This window comes from Panicum virgatum, chromosome 7N, assembly GCF_016808335.1.
Source record: "Panicum virgatum strain AP13 chromosome 7N, P.virgatum_v5, whole genome shotgun sequence".
In the NCBI taxonomy this organism is placed as follows: domain Eukaryota; kingdom Viridiplantae; phylum Streptophyta; class Magnoliopsida; order Poales; family Poaceae; genus Panicum; species Panicum virgatum.
This window is the reverse complement of record NC_053151.1, coordinates 37285700-37304933: the sequence shown is the minus strand read 5'-3', so window position 1 is coordinate 37304933 and position 19234 is coordinate 37285700. Positions and strand designations below refer to the sequence as shown.

At 51.3% G+C, this 19234-nt stretch overlaps 2 protein-coding genes across 4 annotated transcripts; both read left to right on the top strand.

Moving 5' to 3' along the window:
• Window positions 1–2450, top strand: LOC120682314 (probable small nuclear ribonucleoprotein Sm D2). 2 transcript variants are annotated; one of them, XM_039964148.1, is made up of 5 exons: window positions 1–163; window positions 376–411; window positions 1075–1149; window positions 1925–2029; window positions 2122–2450. In XM_039964148.1, the coding sequence occupies exons 2-5, from the start codon at window positions 397–399 to the stop codon at window positions 2236–2238; spliced, it is 312 nt and encodes a 103-aa protein (XP_039820082.1). In that variant the 5' UTR covers window positions 1–163; window positions 376–396; the 3' UTR covers window positions 2239–2450. The 2 variants fall into 2 exon arrangements, with proteins under 2 accessions (XP_039820082.1, XP_039820081.1); XM_039964147.1 differs by having other exon boundaries at window positions 4–163; window positions 1072–1149.
• Window positions 2451–2760: 310 nt separating this feature from the next.
• On the top strand, window positions 2761–4941 carry LOC120682315. Of its 2 annotated transcripts, none has more exons than XM_039964150.1 (3): window positions 2761–2971; window positions 4131–4191; window positions 4623–4941. In XM_039964150.1, exons 1-3 carry the CDS (start codon window positions 2887–2889, stop codon window positions 4675–4677), a joined length of 201 nt encoding a protein of 66 aa, XP_039820084.1. In that variant the 5' UTR covers window positions 2761–2886; the 3' UTR covers window positions 4678–4941. The 2 variants fall into 2 exon arrangements, with proteins under 2 accessions (XP_039820084.1, XP_039820085.1); XM_039964151.1 differs by having other exon boundaries at window positions 2765–2971; window positions 4606–4941.
• Window positions 4942–19234: the final 14293 nt, after the last annotated feature.

Genomic DNA, 19234 nt, shown 5'->3' with positions numbered 1-19234 from the left:
GCTGCCCTGCTGTGGGTCGGCACAGTGCCGAACACCTAACACGCCGCCGCTCAAAAACGCAGGCGAGGGAAGGGAAGCGACGCACGCCCAAAAATTTCCGAGGTTTTCGCCGCTCGCAGCGCACCAGCACCCCCCGGAGCGGCTCGCCGTCGGCGCGGAGGAGGTACGTAGCCGGCGCTGTATCACCAATCCGAGCGCGCCCCCTTTTCAGTTAGGGTTTTTCTGTAGCCGCAAGATTTCTGATTTAGTTCCTAGCTTCTGTTAGGCATCGGGCGCGGGCCGTTAGATGCGGGCTTGATCTCTCTTGCGCTTGTGTTTTTTCCCCGCGCGTGTCAGCTTGGCTAACTAGGCTGCCCTTTGTTTTCCCCTTCGCAGGAGAGCGGAGGAGGCTACGCGATGGCGGAAGAGAATGTAAGTTCCTCTCTTAGTGCTGTTTAAAGATGCAGTTTTCTTGTTTGGATTTGCTGTTGTACTTTTAGAAGCAGAGATTACTGTAGGGAACCCCATTCGTTTGGTTAGAATTTCAGTTTAAGATATATTGGAAGGCTTTTAGCCTTGTATTTTTCCATCCTGTTTTCCTTACCCTAGACCTAGGCTGGCTAGTTAGTTGTCTGGTAGAACCTTTGAATTTTTCACTCAGCCCTGAATTGGCAAATTCCAGCAATTAAATTTCGTTAAAATACTTAGTCAATTCTTATGCTCAATTTTTGAAGCAAAGCGCAATCTCTATGCACTTGCATTTTTTTTTGGGATCCCCCACCTATGTGTCTTATCTTTCCAGAAGAGAAGCATGGCTTTTTTTTGCTTGACCAAATGGACCAATCGGTCCTGGTAATTCATAATAGCCTATTACAGCAATGAACCAATAAAGGCCTTAAGCTTATGCGCTGCATCAACCAGTTACATCATAGATGGTGAAACATTTTCTGCATGCTCATAGATGCTGTTATGGTATCGCAGAGAAATCCGCTTTCTTTGTAGAGTCATTGCTATGCTTGATTTTGGTGTCTATTGCATTTCTAACCTCTTTTGGTAAACCGGGACAATGCTAACTCATATCTTTATTTACAGCAGGCTGGAAAGAAAGAGGAGGAATTTAGCACTGGTCCTCTGTCTGTCCTAATGATGAGTGTTAAGAACAACACCCAGGTGCGAACTTTATCCTTTTTCCCTGCAGCTATTTGCTAGAAAACTATGCTTCTTGTGTCCTTAGATTTTTTTTTTTTGGGGTTCCATACAAAATATATAGACACTAGTTGGCAAATGGGTATAACTTCATGCATGGCTCAGCCTCTGTTTTTCGCATTAGATCTAATTTCATTGTGCTCCCAATTAAGAACCTGACTATCATATGGCACATAAAAGCATTGTTCACATTCATGGTGCTCCCAATTAAGAACCTGACTATCATATGACTATCATATGGTGCATAAAAACATTGTTTTAAGTTTCTATATATAGTATCTATCCTTTGTGCATGCTCACTAGGTTTTACAGCATATTCATCTGCCATCCGGTCTCGTTTTTGCATTGCTTTGTACTTTATCCATCCCAAAAAGAACGCAACTCTCGGTCTCTCGCTTCCCAAGGAGTCAAACAACTTCACGTTTGACCAAATGTATACAAAATAATATTGACATTATGTTACAAAATAAGTATCATTAGATTAATCATGTAATATATTTTCATACTAAATCTAATTGGAAACATAAATGTTAGTAATTTTTTGTATAAATTTGACCAAGCCTGAAATTGTTTGACTTCTCGGGAGATAAGAGTTGCATTCTTTTGGGGCTGGAGAGAGAGTATCTTCTTATTTTTCAGAACAATTTAATGGTTAAGCATGTACAACATTATTTTGATTGCTGAATTTTGTCCGCAATTTGTCAGCAAAGCTAAAACTTCAATATCTGAATGTCTTCAGGTGCTCATCAACTGCCGCAACAACAAGAAGCTGCTTGGTCGTGTTCGTGCTTTTGATCGCCACTGTAACATGGTGCTTGAGAACGTGCGGGAAATGTGGACAGAGGTAACGAACTGAGCTTTAAGGCTGTGGTCCCTAGGATCCTTCAAGTTCTTAATTTTTGAAAGCGTAATTTACCGTGGCTCGTCTCTTTACAGGTACCCAAGACTGGCAAGGGCAAGAAGAAGGCTCTGCCTGTGAACAAGGACAGGTTCATCAGCAAGATGTTCCTCAGGGGTGACTCAGTCATCATCGTGCTGAGAAACCCGAAGTGAGCTTGCAGCAAGCCCCCTTGATGTGGGGTTTGAGGAAGCCATGTATCTGTTGAAGGCTGTAGCTTATCTACTTATGTATGTTTTTGGAGAATTAACTGGTAGTCTGGAACCGCTGCGCATGAGCACATGTTTCATGAGTTTGTTAACTTGGAGTATGTACCTGCCAACTGCAGTATTTTGATCACGGAATGCCTCGCTTGTCTTTCTGGTTATTGAACTTGTGCGACGTGATCTTTATCACTTAACTTTCATCAATCATCTCAGTGACTCAGTGGGACATTGCCTACACCTGACAATCAGCTTTGATCCCCGCGATTCATTATCTGAAACTGAAAGGCTGAATTGTAGTACAGGTTTCTGTAGGTGGGAGTTTCAGCTGGTTACACCACTGTCTGATCGAGCTCACTCGATCTCGATCTCGATCTCGACCGTCCACAGGAGATCGAACGCTTTCTGTATGGGTGAGCCCCAAGGTGTCGATCTGGAGCATTGGATCACGATTAACGGCTGAGACTAGCCTTTGACCCGCATCAAGAGAGCAGACAGCCTTCCTCGTCCTCTCGAGCATCTTACAGGCCGCCGCTCCTTCCGGATCTGGGCGAGGCGAGCTGCGGCGCCGGCCGTCGCGGGGAGGAGGGACTAGGGAGGATGAACTGGATCGGGCGCAAGATCCACCTATACAATGTCACCATCGGCCTCTACATGCTCGATTGGTGGGAGCGCTACCTCTTCAGTATCCTTTCCCTCGATTGCTTCTCTTGCAGTCTCGTTCCCATCTCTCCTGATTACTCGGTAGATCCATTTAGCACCCGGCTCAGTGCCTCAGTCTAGTTGTAATTTTTTTTCTTTTTTTGTTTTGCTAAGTGAGAAAACCATGCGGATATATCCTATGGTTTGTCGAATTTAGGGATCTTTCAGCGTTCATTGCATTAACACTCTTCTTCCTTTCCCCGCTGCAATTTTTAAGACTATAGATAATTACCAATACGAGAGCCTCCTTTGATGGATGACACTAGTAATAGGGCTATAGTTCTTTAGCGCCAAACATCCAGAGAATATGAGTTTTAAAGCAATTTATATATTAGCTAGGAAATTCAGAAAGTTATATTGCAGATGTTGCCTGTGTTTGTCTGTCAATGACTAGCAGAGCTCCTACAGTAATCCAGGCTTAAAGTTGCTCAAAGCTCTATTTTAGGAAGTCTGAATGTGGATTATAACATGGCCATTTTCTTTCTGAAAACTGCAGAGGAAACAACAAGAATGTAAAATTATCGTACCACTAGACAGCTAGGTCGGGACCTGAATCTTGCTTGAGATAAAGTATTCCTTCCTTGAGTCAGGCTAACCCTGCCCTGATCATGGCGTACTCCTCGAGCTACTGCTTTTGGACAGTATGCAATCGTGGTTGTCCTGCAATGAAGAGTGCCATGCACCATGTTCTTCCTTGTTGCTTAACATCTGATTCCATGTTCTATAAATGCTAATGTTCATGTCCCACATATATTGGCAACCGTCGCTCCAGAATACATAGATAGTCCTGGAAAACAAGATAATGATATTTACAGAGCCCCAACTTTCTCAAGCCTGAAATGTGCAAGAAATTTTGGAGGCCACCCACAACCTTTTATTTAGTAAATTGTTTATGTTCCCTTCCTACTTTATATTTATTGCTGACAGAAAAGGCTTTAGTTGATACATGCACTAAGCCTTTTAACGATCTCTAGTGTCTTCATGGAGGGTTGGGTGTTTTTTGACTGCAATGAAGATTGAAGAATAGCAGTGGCTCTAAAGTTTTCCATTGATGCAGTCCTTTTACCACTCCAAATGCTCCTAAAGTTCTGATTACTTATGAGTCTCAGTAAAATAACATGTTATCCCTTGACTATAATTAGATATTTTGATGGTTTGCCTCTTTTGGTACATTCTCCGGTATCTCCTTGGGTTCTTCCAAAGGTACAAACTTCTTACCTTTTTGGGACTACTATCTGATTGAGCTAAAACTGTTTCCAGCTGTCATATGCTCCCCTTAATCAGTATTTGTGAGGAACTCAAATGGCTATACAAGCAGATTATACCTCTAAGTTACATCTTTTGTGACGATGCGAGTTCATGAATATAGTTGAGTAGATACAGTACACACTACACAGTAGCAAATCCAAGCACGAACTTCCATGAAGCTATTTGTGTAGAGGGGCATATTCATCCCGAAATATTTTGCAGTCACTTGTATTTGCCATCTGCGACTAAAACTACTTCATAGTTTCCATCACTGCCTCTTGGATGTTCTATGCCTCCTCTTTGCTTTAATTTCCTTCTTTTTTCCTTATTTTGGTTAAAGATTGAATCTTCATTGGAATGTAATGCCAGCTTTCTATGCCTTGCAGTAATCTGAAGACGCTTTTCCAAGATGGAAACTATCTTGGGCGAGGCAGTACATAGCCATGGTTGGACGAAATCTGCTTGTGATCATTTTGCCCATGTAATTTCATCCTTTTAATTAGTTGTTAACTGAGTAACAGTGAAGAAACTAATTAGACAATTGTTACCGTGTAGCCATTTCTGTATCTTCGCTGCCTGGAAGCTAAAATTCTCCCTGTGTTTCTGTCTAGTGAGGGAGGACAGCTTGATGTTGTGCGAGATCGACGTTGCTGTGTTGTATATGATTGCTAGTTTGCTATACCGCCGTGCTTCGTGGTTGCACCATGATTCTGTTGTGTTCCACCCATTACTGATTTCCTGTACTCGCGGTGCGTGTATCATTCATCAGTTCATTGCCGATTGAGTCCAGAGTAAGTGGTCTCCAGTCATCGGTTCGAAATGCCACCCGGCCCTCCCCCACCGCCGCCGGCCGCCCCATCGCCCAGCCTCCCAAAATCCTCCACCGTCAGTCTCCCTCTCCCCTTTCGCACCTCTTTGACCTGCCTCCCCAAGCCTCTCCCCGCAGATCTGCGTGGGACGCCTTCTTCAGGGATTCGCCACCACCTCCACCCAGCCATGGACGCTCGGTCGCCGATGAGGCCGAATGGGTCCCTGCCACGCCGGATCCGGAGGCTGCCATGGCAGATCTACAGCCCGCCTAGCCGACTCCGACCCCCACCTACGCAGATGTAGCCCGACACGGTGCAGCTGTGGTTGCTTCCCCTCCGCCTCATCCGTCTGCGACGGCCACCCAGCTGCCCCCCAGCCGCCCGTCATGATACCCGGCTACCTCATCTGCACAGCGCCAGCCTCTACACCGAGCATTCACTCCGCCGCGACGTGCTCCTTCATTGACACGCATTCATTCCGGCAAGATCTCAAGGACGAAGCAAATCTGGGCTCCGCGTCGCCCTGCCCCAGCTGAGTCTGACCAAGGCTGGATAACCGCGCGTTCGCGCCGAAAGGGGCCGCGTCGCGGCGCTATGGGCACCCTGCTCCGAGGTGACGGCGGACATGACCGGCATCCAAGCCACTCGGGGGGAGCACGCCACCATTCAAGGCGTTCAGCTACCGGTCTCCACGAATTCAAGATCGCCACAGCCGGCCGCTGCTTCAGGTGTCTTGGGCGCGGGCACCTCGCCGCGACCTGCCGAGACCCATTCCGCTGCTTCCGCTGTCACCGTTTTGGCCACCGTGAGCGGGACTGTCATCTGCGCAAGCATCGCAACCAGCCACCCCCCTCCACCACAGCCACCACCCCCATCCTCTTCGACTCCGCCGCTGCCTCCACCTCCGCCGCCGCCACCTCCTCCTCCACCCTCTTCAACTCCGCCGCCACCTCCACCTCCGCCGCCCCCTCCTCTGCACCCCAGGGTCGTCCCCATGGCCATCGGCGACCCGCACACGTGCCCTGAGGACACAATCTTCGTGCCGAACTCCTACGACCTGGAGCGCGACGCTCGCGATTGGGAGGCATGAACGCTCGTCCCTTGGGCCTTGCATTTGCCTCGCGGCGCTGGGGCTCTGGACATTGAGGAGCTGATGCTGAACGCCCTTCACCTGGAGCGCGGGGCCATCACGGTCACCGTCCACCAGCCGGAGCCATATCTGATTCGCTTCGAGCGCCAAGAGGACTGCGAGAAGGCCCGCAGCCGTGGCCGCTTCAAGCGCCAGGGCATCGACATCAGCTTGAGGCGCTGACGGAGCCTCACCCACGCCTTGGGGATGCACGTCTTCTACCGCGTCAGGCTCTACCTCGACGGCATCCCCGGCCACGCTTGGACGCTGGAGCTTGTTGAACGCATCGTTGGTCGCCGATGTGCTCTCCAGTGCATCAACTCAGACCTGGTGCAGCCGCTCGACACGAGGCACATCAACCTGTGGGCTTGGACTGAGGACCCGAGCGCCATCCCCAAGAAGGTCTGGCTCATCTTCACCACAGGCCGTCGGACCGCTCCTCCGCCGTCGCCGTCTTGCACGAGCAGCCGGATCGGTGGCAACAAGGGGTACGCTACGAGATCTTCATTCACTTGGGCGTCATCGAGGACTCCACGGCGGTGGCGCAGGACCTTCAAGGGACGGTCTCCAACCCGGCTGCCTTCAAGCCGGTTCGCCGGGGCTATGCCTGGCGATATGGGCTGGCCGACGGCTCACTTGCGGACACGATAGCTAAGTTCTCGACGCGGCTCCCCCTGCCACCGCGCGAGCCGGTGCCCAGCGGGGACTCTCTTCGGCCACGCCGCGACGACACCCTGCGCCTCGAGGACACTAGTCGTGAACGGGCTCGCGTTGGCCGCCCCCAGGAGCGCTCGGACAGCCTACGACTCAACCGTGGCCGCACCTGCAAGGATGCGGGCTTCATCTGGCTGGAACGGCGACACGATGACGACGAAGATGACGACGACGTCTACGACCACCCTGGCTGGGGCGGCAACTCGCGGCGTTGGCCCTGGAACTCGGACCGTGCTGCCTCGGACGCCCCGCGACATGAGCGCATGCGCTCGCCACGCTGCCATGACTCCGAGTTCAAGGTTGACCGACGCCGGCAATGCTCCTCACGCCTGGTCGAGCACAGCTTCCTGCGCACCCTCCAGCTGCCGCTGCCTGCCTTGACGGAGCTGTCTGCAATGTCTGCAGACGAGCTCCGTGCAACTTTCTTGAGGCAGGCAGAGGCCCTCAAGTCCAATGCTCTGGTTGGAGTGGACGTGCCGGCCGGCGCCTGGCTTCAGCATGCGGCGGACTACATCAACAAAGCCAGCCTCCTCGCCGACAAAATTGCCATCACCACTGAAGCTCCGGCATGCCGGAATGGAGCCTGGTCCGCCCCAAAGGAATGTGAGCGCCTAATCCCTGTGTCGTGGTGTGCAAACCCACAGCCGGGTGGCGTAGTGCACCCGCCTAAACCCAGAGGGTGAGTACTCGGGGGTTAGCTATGACTAGTTCGTTCTCGCTGGAAGAACACGATGAACACAACAGGTTTAGAGTGGTTCGGGCCGCCAGAGCGTAATACCCTATGTCCACTGTGTGTTGTATTGCTTGTGTTTTCTTAACCTCAAGAGAGTCTGAGAGATCTAGTGCTGAGTCCAGCGTGAGTCTGAGAATCCCCGAGAGCCTGTAGCGAGCGCCTCCCTTTTATATCTCAAGGGAGGCGCATACATGGCCGTTGGGTCCCCGATAGGTGGGCCCAACCGATGTAGTATAAAATAACATATTGTTCATACATTGTGGCATTGCAGGCGAAGGAGATCTCATTCCTGGATTTCCTTGTCTGCCCGCGGGATTCCTCCGTCCAGCATATCCATGCCCTGTCTTGTCGAAACGGTGCCAGGGTGTAGCTTGCGGCGTTGGCTGCAGCATAGCTGAACGGGCCGTGTAGCTTGCGACGTAGGCGGTATGATGGAAAAGTGTCGTGCCGTCGTATTCAATTAATGCGGCAGACGGGCTCTGCGCGGATGCGGCGCAGGCGGCTGCACTGTGTACCTCGGTAATGCGCGGTCTACAGTGAGACCTGACAAAGGCTGCCCCGCGTGCTGCGGCGGCAGAGCACGCCTCAACCACCCGCATTGAATGCGGTGGGTGGGCGAGTCTTCCAGCGGAAGACCCACGCCCGCGCCTGTGGGACACGTGGCGCCTCCGGACCCCCCCCCCCCGGCGGTATGTTGGTTCTACGCGCGTGGGAGGTCCGGATGGACGCGGGAGGTCCCGGACCCCTATGGGGGGTCCGAGCCCTCGGCTGTTGGCTCGGAGCTTCCCCTCCTCATGGACACGTGGCGTCACCGGACCCGTCCCAGAGCGGGGAGCGGGTCCGAGGCCGTTGGCCTGGTGAGGAAAGAGCCTGACCCGTGGGGCCTGGCTGCTCCGCCCCTCATGGCGTAGTTACGGATGACTACGTGAGTCCTGCCTTGCTGCAGTAGGAGTGGGAATCCCTGCTATAGGGTACCGACACCCTATCTCGCACGTTTTCTCCAGGATCGTTGATGATGCAGACCCTTCTATCGCGGAGGTGGAGCGAGCCCTGATCGGCTTGCAGGTCTCGGCGGCGGTGGCTGCCATGCCGGCCGAGGTCTCTCCTGGAAGGACTCCGGCCGATCCTGACAACGAGGCCCACGGATCGGATTCTCCTCCCGGGCCTGCTCTGGGCCGCATGTCTCAGGCCCAAGAGCTAGGGCAACATCGCCGGCCTGCTCTACACCAACCGCCGGCTGAGGCCGGCCTACAGGAGGTGCTCGCGCCGGCAACGTATACGCCGACCGACGACCAGGCGCCGACGGTCCAGGAGCGGTCTACGCCGACCGACGACCAGACGCCGACGCTCCAGGAGCAGCAGCAGGAGCCGGCCATCGATGACCTCTTCACGGCTCTTGAACCGCCCCTCGTCTTGCTGCCACCGCAGTGGTGCCCCCAACAACGACGAACCTTCGACATGTCGGCAGTGAGGAGGAGCGCCAGGCTTGCCAAGCGCTCATTACTGTCGGCTGTCCAGCGTGCGCAGCGTAATCTCTGGCGCAAGTAGGGGATCTCCAATGATGAAATGAAGCCCATTGAAGAGATCCTCCAGGACTTCATCAGAACCTTCTCCGGTCCCCTTCCCGAGCACATACTGGCGGCGATGACGGCGCTGTTCAACCTTGACGACGATGATGACGATCTGGTGCACGACGCCCTGATACAGTACGTGGGAGAGGCGGCACCAGACATTCAGCAGGAGATCGCGGTGTCAGATGATTGATGCAGCACCCTGCCCTGCACTGGAGCATGATCTGCGCCATGTATCCTACGCTACCTTCACGCCCTGCTGGCTTCGACCTTCGGGCATTTTGTTTGCGACCATGTCTCTGCCCTGCTGTCTATGACCTTCGGGCATACTGTATGCGACCGCGTTTCTGCCCTGCTGGCTATGACCTTCGGGCCTTATCTACGAAACATCGACTTTGCTTTGGCGGTTATGACTTTCGACTGTCTGCGCTCCTCCGCCTATGCCCCGCTATTTCAGACCTTCAGGCGGTTTTGGCACCTTTCCTACATTTGGCAACTGCGTCCCTACTTGCCTACGTTAGCAACACAACTTCGCAAGCGACAATATTCCTCATATTATGTCTAACGACTTCAACAAGCTGAGCTGGAATGTCCGCGGTCTCAACTCGCCGGCACGATGTCTGGCAGTCCACAAAACCTTAAAGTCAACAACTTGCCACATTGCCTGCTTGCAAGAAACTAAACTTCAGAACGTTGATAATGCCCTTGCTGGCTTTCTAGGGGGCTATCGTCTCAACAGCTTCGCTCACAAACCTGCGCAGGGAACTAGGGGCGGCATCATTATTCTTTGGAATGACAGCACAATCCTTGTAAATGACATACACATTGGGATCTTCTCACTCAGTGCGACGGTTACCATTCGAAGCTCGGGAACTACATTCTTGGTAACCGTGGTTTACGGCCCTTCCCGAAGGCATCAAAAAACGGCGTTCCTACAACACCTACGCGCTCTTAAACCACCGCCAGACATCAGATGGCTCCTTCTAGGTGACTTCAATTTGATTTACAGAGCAAGAGACAAGAACAACCAAAATTTGGATTTGCAGCTTATGAGACGCTTCCGAGCGGCGCTAAATTTTTGCGAGTTAAAGGAGATTCACCTACAGAATCGAAATTTCACTTGGAGCAACGAAAGACGCCGCCCTACGCTGACACGACTTGACCGCTTCTTCATCAACGAGGGTTGGGACTTGGCCTTCCCAGACCACATGCTGCATGCGCTATCGTCTTCACATAGCGATCATTGCCCGCTCCTCCTGGCTCAGGATTCTGGGCCACGCCGGCCGACGCCTTTCAAATTCGAAAACTTCTGGATCAAACTTCCACAGTTCATGCAAACAGTGCAAGCTGCTTGGAACGCTCCCACTTCCAACACAGAACCCTTCCACCGACTTGGGCATAAACTTCATGCAACAGCAAGGGCGCTGAGATCCTGGAGCTCCTCGATCATTTTGGATGCGAGACTTAAACTCCTCATGGCCCAGCAAGTTATTTTGCAATTGGACATTGCCCAGGAAAGCAGAGAATTAACTGAAGCTGAACTGCGAATCAGAACAAAACTCAAAAAAAGGATTCTGGGCTGGGCAGTAATTGAAAGAGTGCGTAAGAGACAGTGTGCGAGAGCCGTAAATCTTAAAGAAGGTGATGCAAACACCAGATACTTCCACCTTCAAGTAAACGACAGACGCCGAAAAAACTTCATCCAACGCCTCTGCATTGGCCACGGTTGGGCAATCTCTCACCAAGAAAAGCAGGACACCATACATGCGCACTTCTCCACCATCATGGCAACCCCGGCCGACCACTCCAAAGATCTCAACTGGGATCGACTGGACTTTCCTGCAGTGAATCTTGCGTCACTGGATGCCCCCTTCAGTGAATCGGAAATCTTTGCCGCCATTTGCCATTTGCCTGCTGATAAATCCCCGGGGCCTGACGGTTTCTCAGGGCTCTTCTTCAAAAAATGCTGGCCGATCATCAAGCAAGACGTCATGGCTGCTACGAACGCGATTTACAACAACTAGTGCTCCTTAAGATGGGACTACCTTTTAACGCTACTACAGAAAAGGGGGTTCCCTTTGAGATGGACGAGCTGGATTGCTTCCATCCTTGTCTCATCGACGTCTAGGGTGCTTCTGAATGGTATTCCTCTTGAACCGATTGCACATGGCTGCGGTTTAAGATAGGGAGACCCACTATCTCCACTACTCTTCATGCTGGCAATCGACCCGCTTCCGAAACTCCTCTCAGCAGCCACTGACATGGGTCTGCTTAGTAAAATTCGTGGTCGTGCAGCACGATTTCGGGCATCCCTCTATGCGGACGATGCTGCTATTTTCATCAGGACAGACAAAGACGACTTCAAGAACTTGACGCAGTTACTCTACAACTTTGGCGAAGCCTCGGGCCTAAATACCAACATGGCCAAAATAAGCGTCACTCCAATTTCCTGCGAGGGCATTGATCTTCAAGCGCTCCTTGCTGGGTTACCAATTAAGAGAAGCACCTTCCCGATCAAGTTTCTCGGCCTACCTTTGTCTCCTACAAGACTGCGCAGAGTAGACTTCCAACCTCTCATTGATAAGGCGGCAAGCAAACTTTCAGCCTGGCACGGCAAAAACCTTACGCAAGCCGGACGTGCAACTCTCACCAAATCGGTCCTATCGGCCCAGCCTATTTACCTCCTCACGGCTCTCAAACCGCACAAGGAAGTCCTAGATGAGATCGATAAAATCCGCAAACGCTTTCTTTGGGCGGGTGACCAAGAGCTCACCAGAGGAAAGTGCAAAGTAAACTGGATACGTTCTTGCCTCCCCAAGAAATTTGGGGGCCTGGGAGTCCTCAATTTGGACAGCTTCTCGACAGCACTGCGGCTTCGCTGGCTTTGGCATGAGTGGGTCTCTCCGGAAAAGGCGTGGGTTGGCTCCGACCCCCCGTGCGTTGGTTCAGACCGGCTTCTTTTCGCGGCCTGCACAACTATCACACTTGGAGATGGCAAAAAGGCAAAATTCTGGCAGTCTGGGTGGATCCAAGGACGTCGACATAAAGACATTGCGCCAAACTTATACAAATTATCCAAAAACAAGCAACGGACGGTGGCGGACGCCCTCCATAGGAACAATTAGATTCGGGAGTTCAGAAACACCCATGCGATTACCACCGCACACCTCCTAGAATTTGCGCACCTTTGGGGAATGCTGCGAAATGTGGTACGACACAATGACCAGCCGGATAACATTAAGTGGAAACTCTCTTCTTCTGGTGAATACTCCTCTAAATCGGCATGCGAAGCGCAATTCTTGGGGACAATTGCCACGCCCGCTCTCTCAAGCATCTGGAAGACATGGGCACCGCCGAAATGCAAATTTTTTGCATGGCTTATTCTCCAGAATAGGGTCTGGTCCTCTGACAGACTGGCCAGACGAGGATGGCCACACAACACCTCTTGGGCTCTCTGCAGGCAGAAAATGGAGACTACCTTACACTTGCTTGCTGACTGCCGCTTCACAAGGAGAGTTTGGGAGAGCATTGCGCTTTGGATCCAGGTGCCGCTCCTAAAACCATCGAATTGGAAAATTGCAAATTCGGCACTTTACCGGGAATCTCGAAGAAAGGAATTCGCAGCCTTGTGCTACTCATCATGTGGATCATCTGGAACGAACGTAACGCAAGAATCTTCAACAGGAGAGAGTCCAGCTTCTGCTCGGTACTCAGTAAGATTAAGGAGGAGGTAGCCGCTTGGATAGCGGTAGGAGCGAGGCCCCTAGCGGCAATTGTTCCGTGAGATTTTCCCATTTGTAGCCATAACCTTTGTGTTTGTACTCTCTTCCTCTTTATCAATGAAATAAGCACACTCTCATGCTATTCGTTCAAAAAAAAAAAAGATTGAGTCCAGAGCTGCTTGCCTTTGTTGTGGCCAAGCGGTAAGTTGTGGTATACTGGTGTCTATGTCTGGTCTGATAAGCTCGTAAGCCCTTGACCCATCAAAAGCATAAACCTACCTAAGCCGCCTTTAGCCCTTTACTCGGAATGCAGGCTAAGGCTCTGTTTAGATCATTTTTCATTTTTGGAATGAAATCTTTAACATTTGAAGTATTAAATGTAGACTAATCACAAAACTAATTATAGATCTCGTCTGTAAACTACAAAACGAATCTAATTAGCCTAATTAATCCATCATTAGGCATATTTAATGTAGCATTACTGTAGCAATTTGGTGTATAATCCTGTCCTAATTAGGCTCATTAGATTCGTCTCGCGATTTACAGACCATTTGTGTAATGCGATTTATTTTTCGACTAAATTTAGTACACCATGCAAGTAATTTGCAAAAATTTTGCATTTTGCGTTTTGGAATCTAAACAGGGTCTAATTTTCACCCAGTAACTTTTTCATTCATATCCTCCGAAAATCAGGATTTTACAGTCCGTCTGTAGTTGAGAAGGTTGTTGCAAGGTCCTTGTCCTCGCCACACTGGCACGGAAGCACCGATCCTTCCTGCACTCTCCTGGCATCTTCCAGACAAGCCCGAGCTCTCTTGACGTCGGAACGGTTACCAACTCTTGTCGCGGCGTTCTCACGTCTCCATCCGTCAGACGATCCGGTGCCCAGGCTTGTACGTCATTTCGTCCCGAAGCGTCAACACCCGCGTGGCTTGTGCGAGCGATCAGCGTTCTGGATTGGTCCCATCCGTTCCGTCTCGTGGTGTCGGTGCCTATCGTTTCTTGGGTTGGGTTCTTGAGACATCGCTCTCAGTCCTGCAGAAGTGCAGAGGAAAGAAGAGGAAGCTGTCGCAGAAGGGTTGGAGCAGGTCCGGGTCCAGGCTCCAGCCATGCTTGAGGTCGTGATATCCATCCCGGCGATCCTCCTGCTGATCGTGCTGGCGCTCGGGTGCTACCTGCTCGGCCGGAACCGCGGCCGCGCCGAGGCGGCCGCCGCCGCCGCCGCGCCGCCGCCAGGGCTGCCGCCCAAGTGTAGCAGAGCGGGTAGTCTTCATGTACATGTCCGTTCTCCGCTTGGTACATACTAGTGCTGCTGCATAGTGTGTTGGCTCGTGCTGTGTGAATTATTTTCCCCCGTTGCTACCTTGTGGTTGTTTTTCTTATTTGTTGAATGATTTTGTATGCCAATGTTGTCTGAGTTTACAGCTCTAATCTCCACGTTTATGTTTACCGTGCTGTCTGTCTGGTTGCGTTGTTTTCAGAAGTTTTCGTTGGGTTTGGCGTTCTTGGACGAAACTGTATCGCGGTACTCTGAATTTCTCTGGCTATATTGTCAAGTCAAATGAGGATTCGGAAACCTGAAACGAATTCTCCCTGCTTCCGCGATTTGTGACTGCCAAAGTTCACGGCTCGAGATTCCTTGCAGTTCTGGAATCTCTAACTATAGTTACATGAACCCTGTCCATTTTCGTAGCAGATTCCAGACGAACTAGAGCTATGCAAAGCTTAAAATGTGTATTGTGCTGGATCAAGATTCAAGCGCCAGAGGTTCGTATGACCAAACTACCGTCGCCAAAGTGACACCATAAACAACTCAGATGTCGGAGTAGTCCTTGGCCCCGACGCTTGCTTAACTGAGACGAACTGTAGGGCATCGTCGCGATTTTTTTATCTTTAATATGAAATTATACTTTAATTACGAAATAATGCTCTAGTCCTGCGAAATATCTCAACTAGATCCCTTTCATCTGCCCAGTAGACAAAAATCTAAATTTCGTCTACCCATAGGATGAAAATACGATATTTCATCTAATGAGATGACGGAATACAATATTTTCCTAAGTATCTTGTTTTTTTTCTCATGAGTAGATGAAAATTAGATATCATCTACCCATTGGACGAAACTATATTTTTTATACGAAATCTAATTTTCATCTACCGGTTGGATGAAATTTAGTCTGCTCTGTGTCCAGCAGCTTTGAGTTTTTATTTTTGAACATCTTTGTGATGTTTTGCACAAAAACAAATGTCATATTTCTATAGTCCAAGGTTCCCTATAATTAGTGGTCCAAAATTTTTACCTAAAGTAATTTTTCATATACGTCCAAAATGAACACATTCTAGTCCAAATATCAAAGCGCGGATAAAACCTAAATACAATAAAAATGGGACTTCATGAGTTCACCCAAACAAACCAGACGCACACAATGTTTGGATCATTTTATCATATCCAGATCAAAGTAACCCGTTGGTCTTGAAAAAAACTACCGAGTTGTATCACTAGCAAAAGCCATATGCCTCATGCAGTCATGCTGAGTCGCTGATAGACCAATCTGGAAATTTGTTGTCGGCAAAACCAGACGCTACCTGTCCGAACCGGACGCACCCGGCCTTCTCGGACAGGCTAGGAGCCCACGAGCGCCTGCAGGCCAGCAGCACTAGCAGCCCACGCACGAATGGGCGGCAAGCTGCCGGCGTGGCTGGCCACATGCAAGCATGCGAAGGCAGCTAGCACTAGCAGCCCACGATTGCGCGGGAAGCTGCCGGCGGTGGCTGGCCACATGCCAGCATGCAACGGACAAGAAATCGACTCAAAACAAAAATGCGTTAAGATTACTATTACTATGTTCTTTAAGACTTGAGTGCCTTTGCTTGTTCCATGTGGACGTGGATCACAGGCACTGCATCCAATAGCGAGCGCATCCTCCTGCGAGTACTAACCTCAGCATGCCAACAGCTGTTCCTGATGATCCCAATGGACAAAAACACAGATAAATGAATGACTTCACCCCCCCCCACCCCCTGTTTGATCGCCAATTGGACAAACACATGCGCAAATGAAAAGACCGGATCACGCATCTTTTCGCCTTGTTTGATCAAAAAGAGCGGAGAGGCAGCACGCATCTTTTCCCCGTGCCGTGCGCGGCGCAGAGCGCAGCCGTGCATGTGGCCCGTCGCGAGCGAGCGAGGCAGGCGTCGCCGCGCGTACCTACCGGCCGACATCGCGCGGGCCTCCGATCCGCATGTGTGTTTGGTGGGACTTGTGGATGGCCGGCGTGCCGTGCCAATATGCCATACCGACCAGGCAAACAAACCAACCCACCCCCGGCTGGGCTGGCCCATCGACCGATCGACGCCGCCACCCGCTGCGCTGCGTGCGCTACCTACCTACTACCGCAACCCTGGGCCGCGCGCGCAGCGGCCAGCGACGCGACGGCCGACGGCGTACGTCGCCGCCGGCTCGCCGTCCTCCGCTTGCGTGCACGTACTGCCGGCTGGCAGGTACCAATCAATCAAGGAGCCAAAAGACGGAAATGAACGGAACTACAGGCGCTGTGCGTGCGTACTGCTACCACAACCGCACGATCGGCTGCAGTAATTAGCTCCTGGGGACCTGGCCTGGATCGATCTCGACTCGACGATGGGGGCAACCGGCAACGGCAACGCCATCGATGATTGACGGAGATCGGAAACGTCATGAATTGAAGAGCTTCACGCATATGCATGTACAGTAGTAGTACTAGTTGTCAGCTTGTGGTGTGGGTCCTATCTTTTTTTGCACGAGGTTCTGAAGGCGACTCGATCGATCGAAGCTCCGGCCGGCCAGAGATCGAATTAGCTAGCTAGCTAGGGTTTTGTTTTGTGATGGTTTGGTGCTACGTAAGAGCAAGGCTAATAATACAGCCAATAAGTCGGCTGTAAAGATCCTTACAACCTTCTCTCAGCCCACATGTATAATAGTTAGCTCTTCACAATTAATACATGGCCCACCTGTCTCTCTCACAAATTTTTTTAGTTCTTGTGCTCAAGCCGGCTGTAAGATTACAGCCCGCTTCTCCTCTCTCTCCTCTCTTCTCTCCTCCACCTCATCATTTAGCCAGCTTGCAGCCAACTATAATACTTGCTCTAAAGAAGTTTTCCAAAGATGAAACGTGGACGAAGAGAATGATTGAAGCTTAGTTTTCTTGATTTTTTTCTTTGTTTTAGAGTTTTCTTTCTTGTATTTTTAAATGCTCATTTGAGGTTAAGGCCGATATTTTCCTTTATCTAAAAAAGCTAGGATTTGTTTTGTGGCTGAATGACCATCCCCTTCTGCTAGCTTCTGCAGGCCGTCGCCACGCCTCGCGCGCACACCGAGATCGGTCTATCCACCTGCAGGCTGCAGCAAGAGGGACAACAAAGCTAGCAAACATGTGACGATCGACTACGGCTGCCGACACCAGCTCGTTGGCACATGGACCGTGCACGCACGCACCCGCTGTTGTGTTGCACCGTGTGTGCCCATCATGTCAGGTGCCCCGCACCGCGCGACCCCGTCACCTTCGCGCTCACGTGCGGCCGGCCTCTCGCTCGCTCGCCGGCCGGAGATGCACCATACACGCACACGACACGACGATCGACTACTGCAGCACGATGGACGATGGACGCCGACGGCGACGCGTGCGCGCATGCCGCCGCGCGCGGCCTCGATCTGCTAGCTAGCTAGCTCGTGGAAAACGCTTCGTCGTCTGCGCGTGGTGGTGGTCCGCCATCGATCGCACACGCAGCATCGTCTGTATGCATGTAGCTCCGTGGACGCATGCATGCGGAGCAGAGCACACATGAAATGCATATGGGCATCGGCTCCGGTTTTCCACGCCCGCTGCCGCTGGTGGCCGGCCGGGCAGGACGGCGTACGACGCAGCGGCCGGCGTCGACGTGAACCGATCGAGATCCCTGCTGCTGCTTGTTATGATGGAGATCGAGCAACGGCGGTTTTGGGACCAGAACGGGGTAGCTAGCTGCTGGCAGCGGCGACGAACGGAGGCAGGATGTAGGTGGACGACGAACTACTACAGTTGATGCTGATGATGAGCGGGGTCGGAGCTCGATCGAAGCGCTCGTCGCGCAGGTGCGGTGCGTGGTGGGCACCATTTCAGCATTGGCTGCATCCGTAGACCAAGCGCGCGGCGGCCTCGCTCTTCTCTCCCTGGGCTCACATGGAGTTCGGCGCTGAACTCGGCGAGTGATGTACGTGAACACATATCTCAGGTCAAAAATCAAGACCAAATAAAGCATGAATTTGAGTCGAAAGTGGGCGCGCACTCTTCCAGCAGCCAGGCCGGTGCATCTGGCGGCCAATTCAGGTCGACAGACTACAGGATGAAAAAGTGCAGGGAATTTTCCACTACAAAGGCAATCAGAAGACAGGAACGACGAAGCATTGTTTCCGCGAAATCACTGTTAGTGAAGTGGCATGACTGTCAGTGGCGGATCCAGAAATGGTTAAAGGGGGGCTGATTTATTCTTCCTCTCTCTCCCTTTCTTCTTCCTCTTCTTCTTCCTCATCCTTTCTTCTCAAAAATTTGAGGGGGGGGGGGGGGGGGGGGAGGGGGCTCAAGGGGGGCTCCGTGGATTTTTGGGGTCTAGGGGGGCTGGAGCGCCCCTAGACCCAGTGCTGCCTCCGCCCCTGATGACTGTTGACTGAGACCAATACGCATAGGTTTTTCGCGCAAATGCACATGCAATCAGTTAATTCCTCTGTTCCAAATTATAATTCGTTTCACTTTTCTAACTCCAAATTTGACCACTTGCCTTATTCAAAAAATTATGAACAAAAATCATATGTGGGTGGAGAAACATAATTAATATTTTTTTTATTTGTTGGATCCTACCTTACTGGCATATACTGTGATCTCCTAAAAAAGAATCACAGGTCGGTGGGGGAAAAATGAAAAAAGAAGAATATTCTCCTGGCCTTGATGCGGAGTAGTATGTGCGCACCTGACTGACTTAGACCAGACATGTGACGACTGGTGACTTGACCGTGCCAATAATTAGTCAATATTGTGATGCAACTTTCGCGATGCATTGCTCTTGAGCAGTTGAGCTAGAGGGGGCGATTCCTAAAAACAAGTGGAGATTAGCAGCGCATCCAAGATAGTTTCTCTTGCAATCCTTTGCGGGATGCAGAGTGTGCATGCAGATGACCGACCAGGAGCACAGGCGCATGACCAGATGTTGGAATAATCCCTCCTCGTCCCTTGCCCATTTCGTGTGAAATTGTAGGGGTCATCAAGACCCAAGGACTTGAGACCGGAGAGAGGCCGCTACCCCACCCA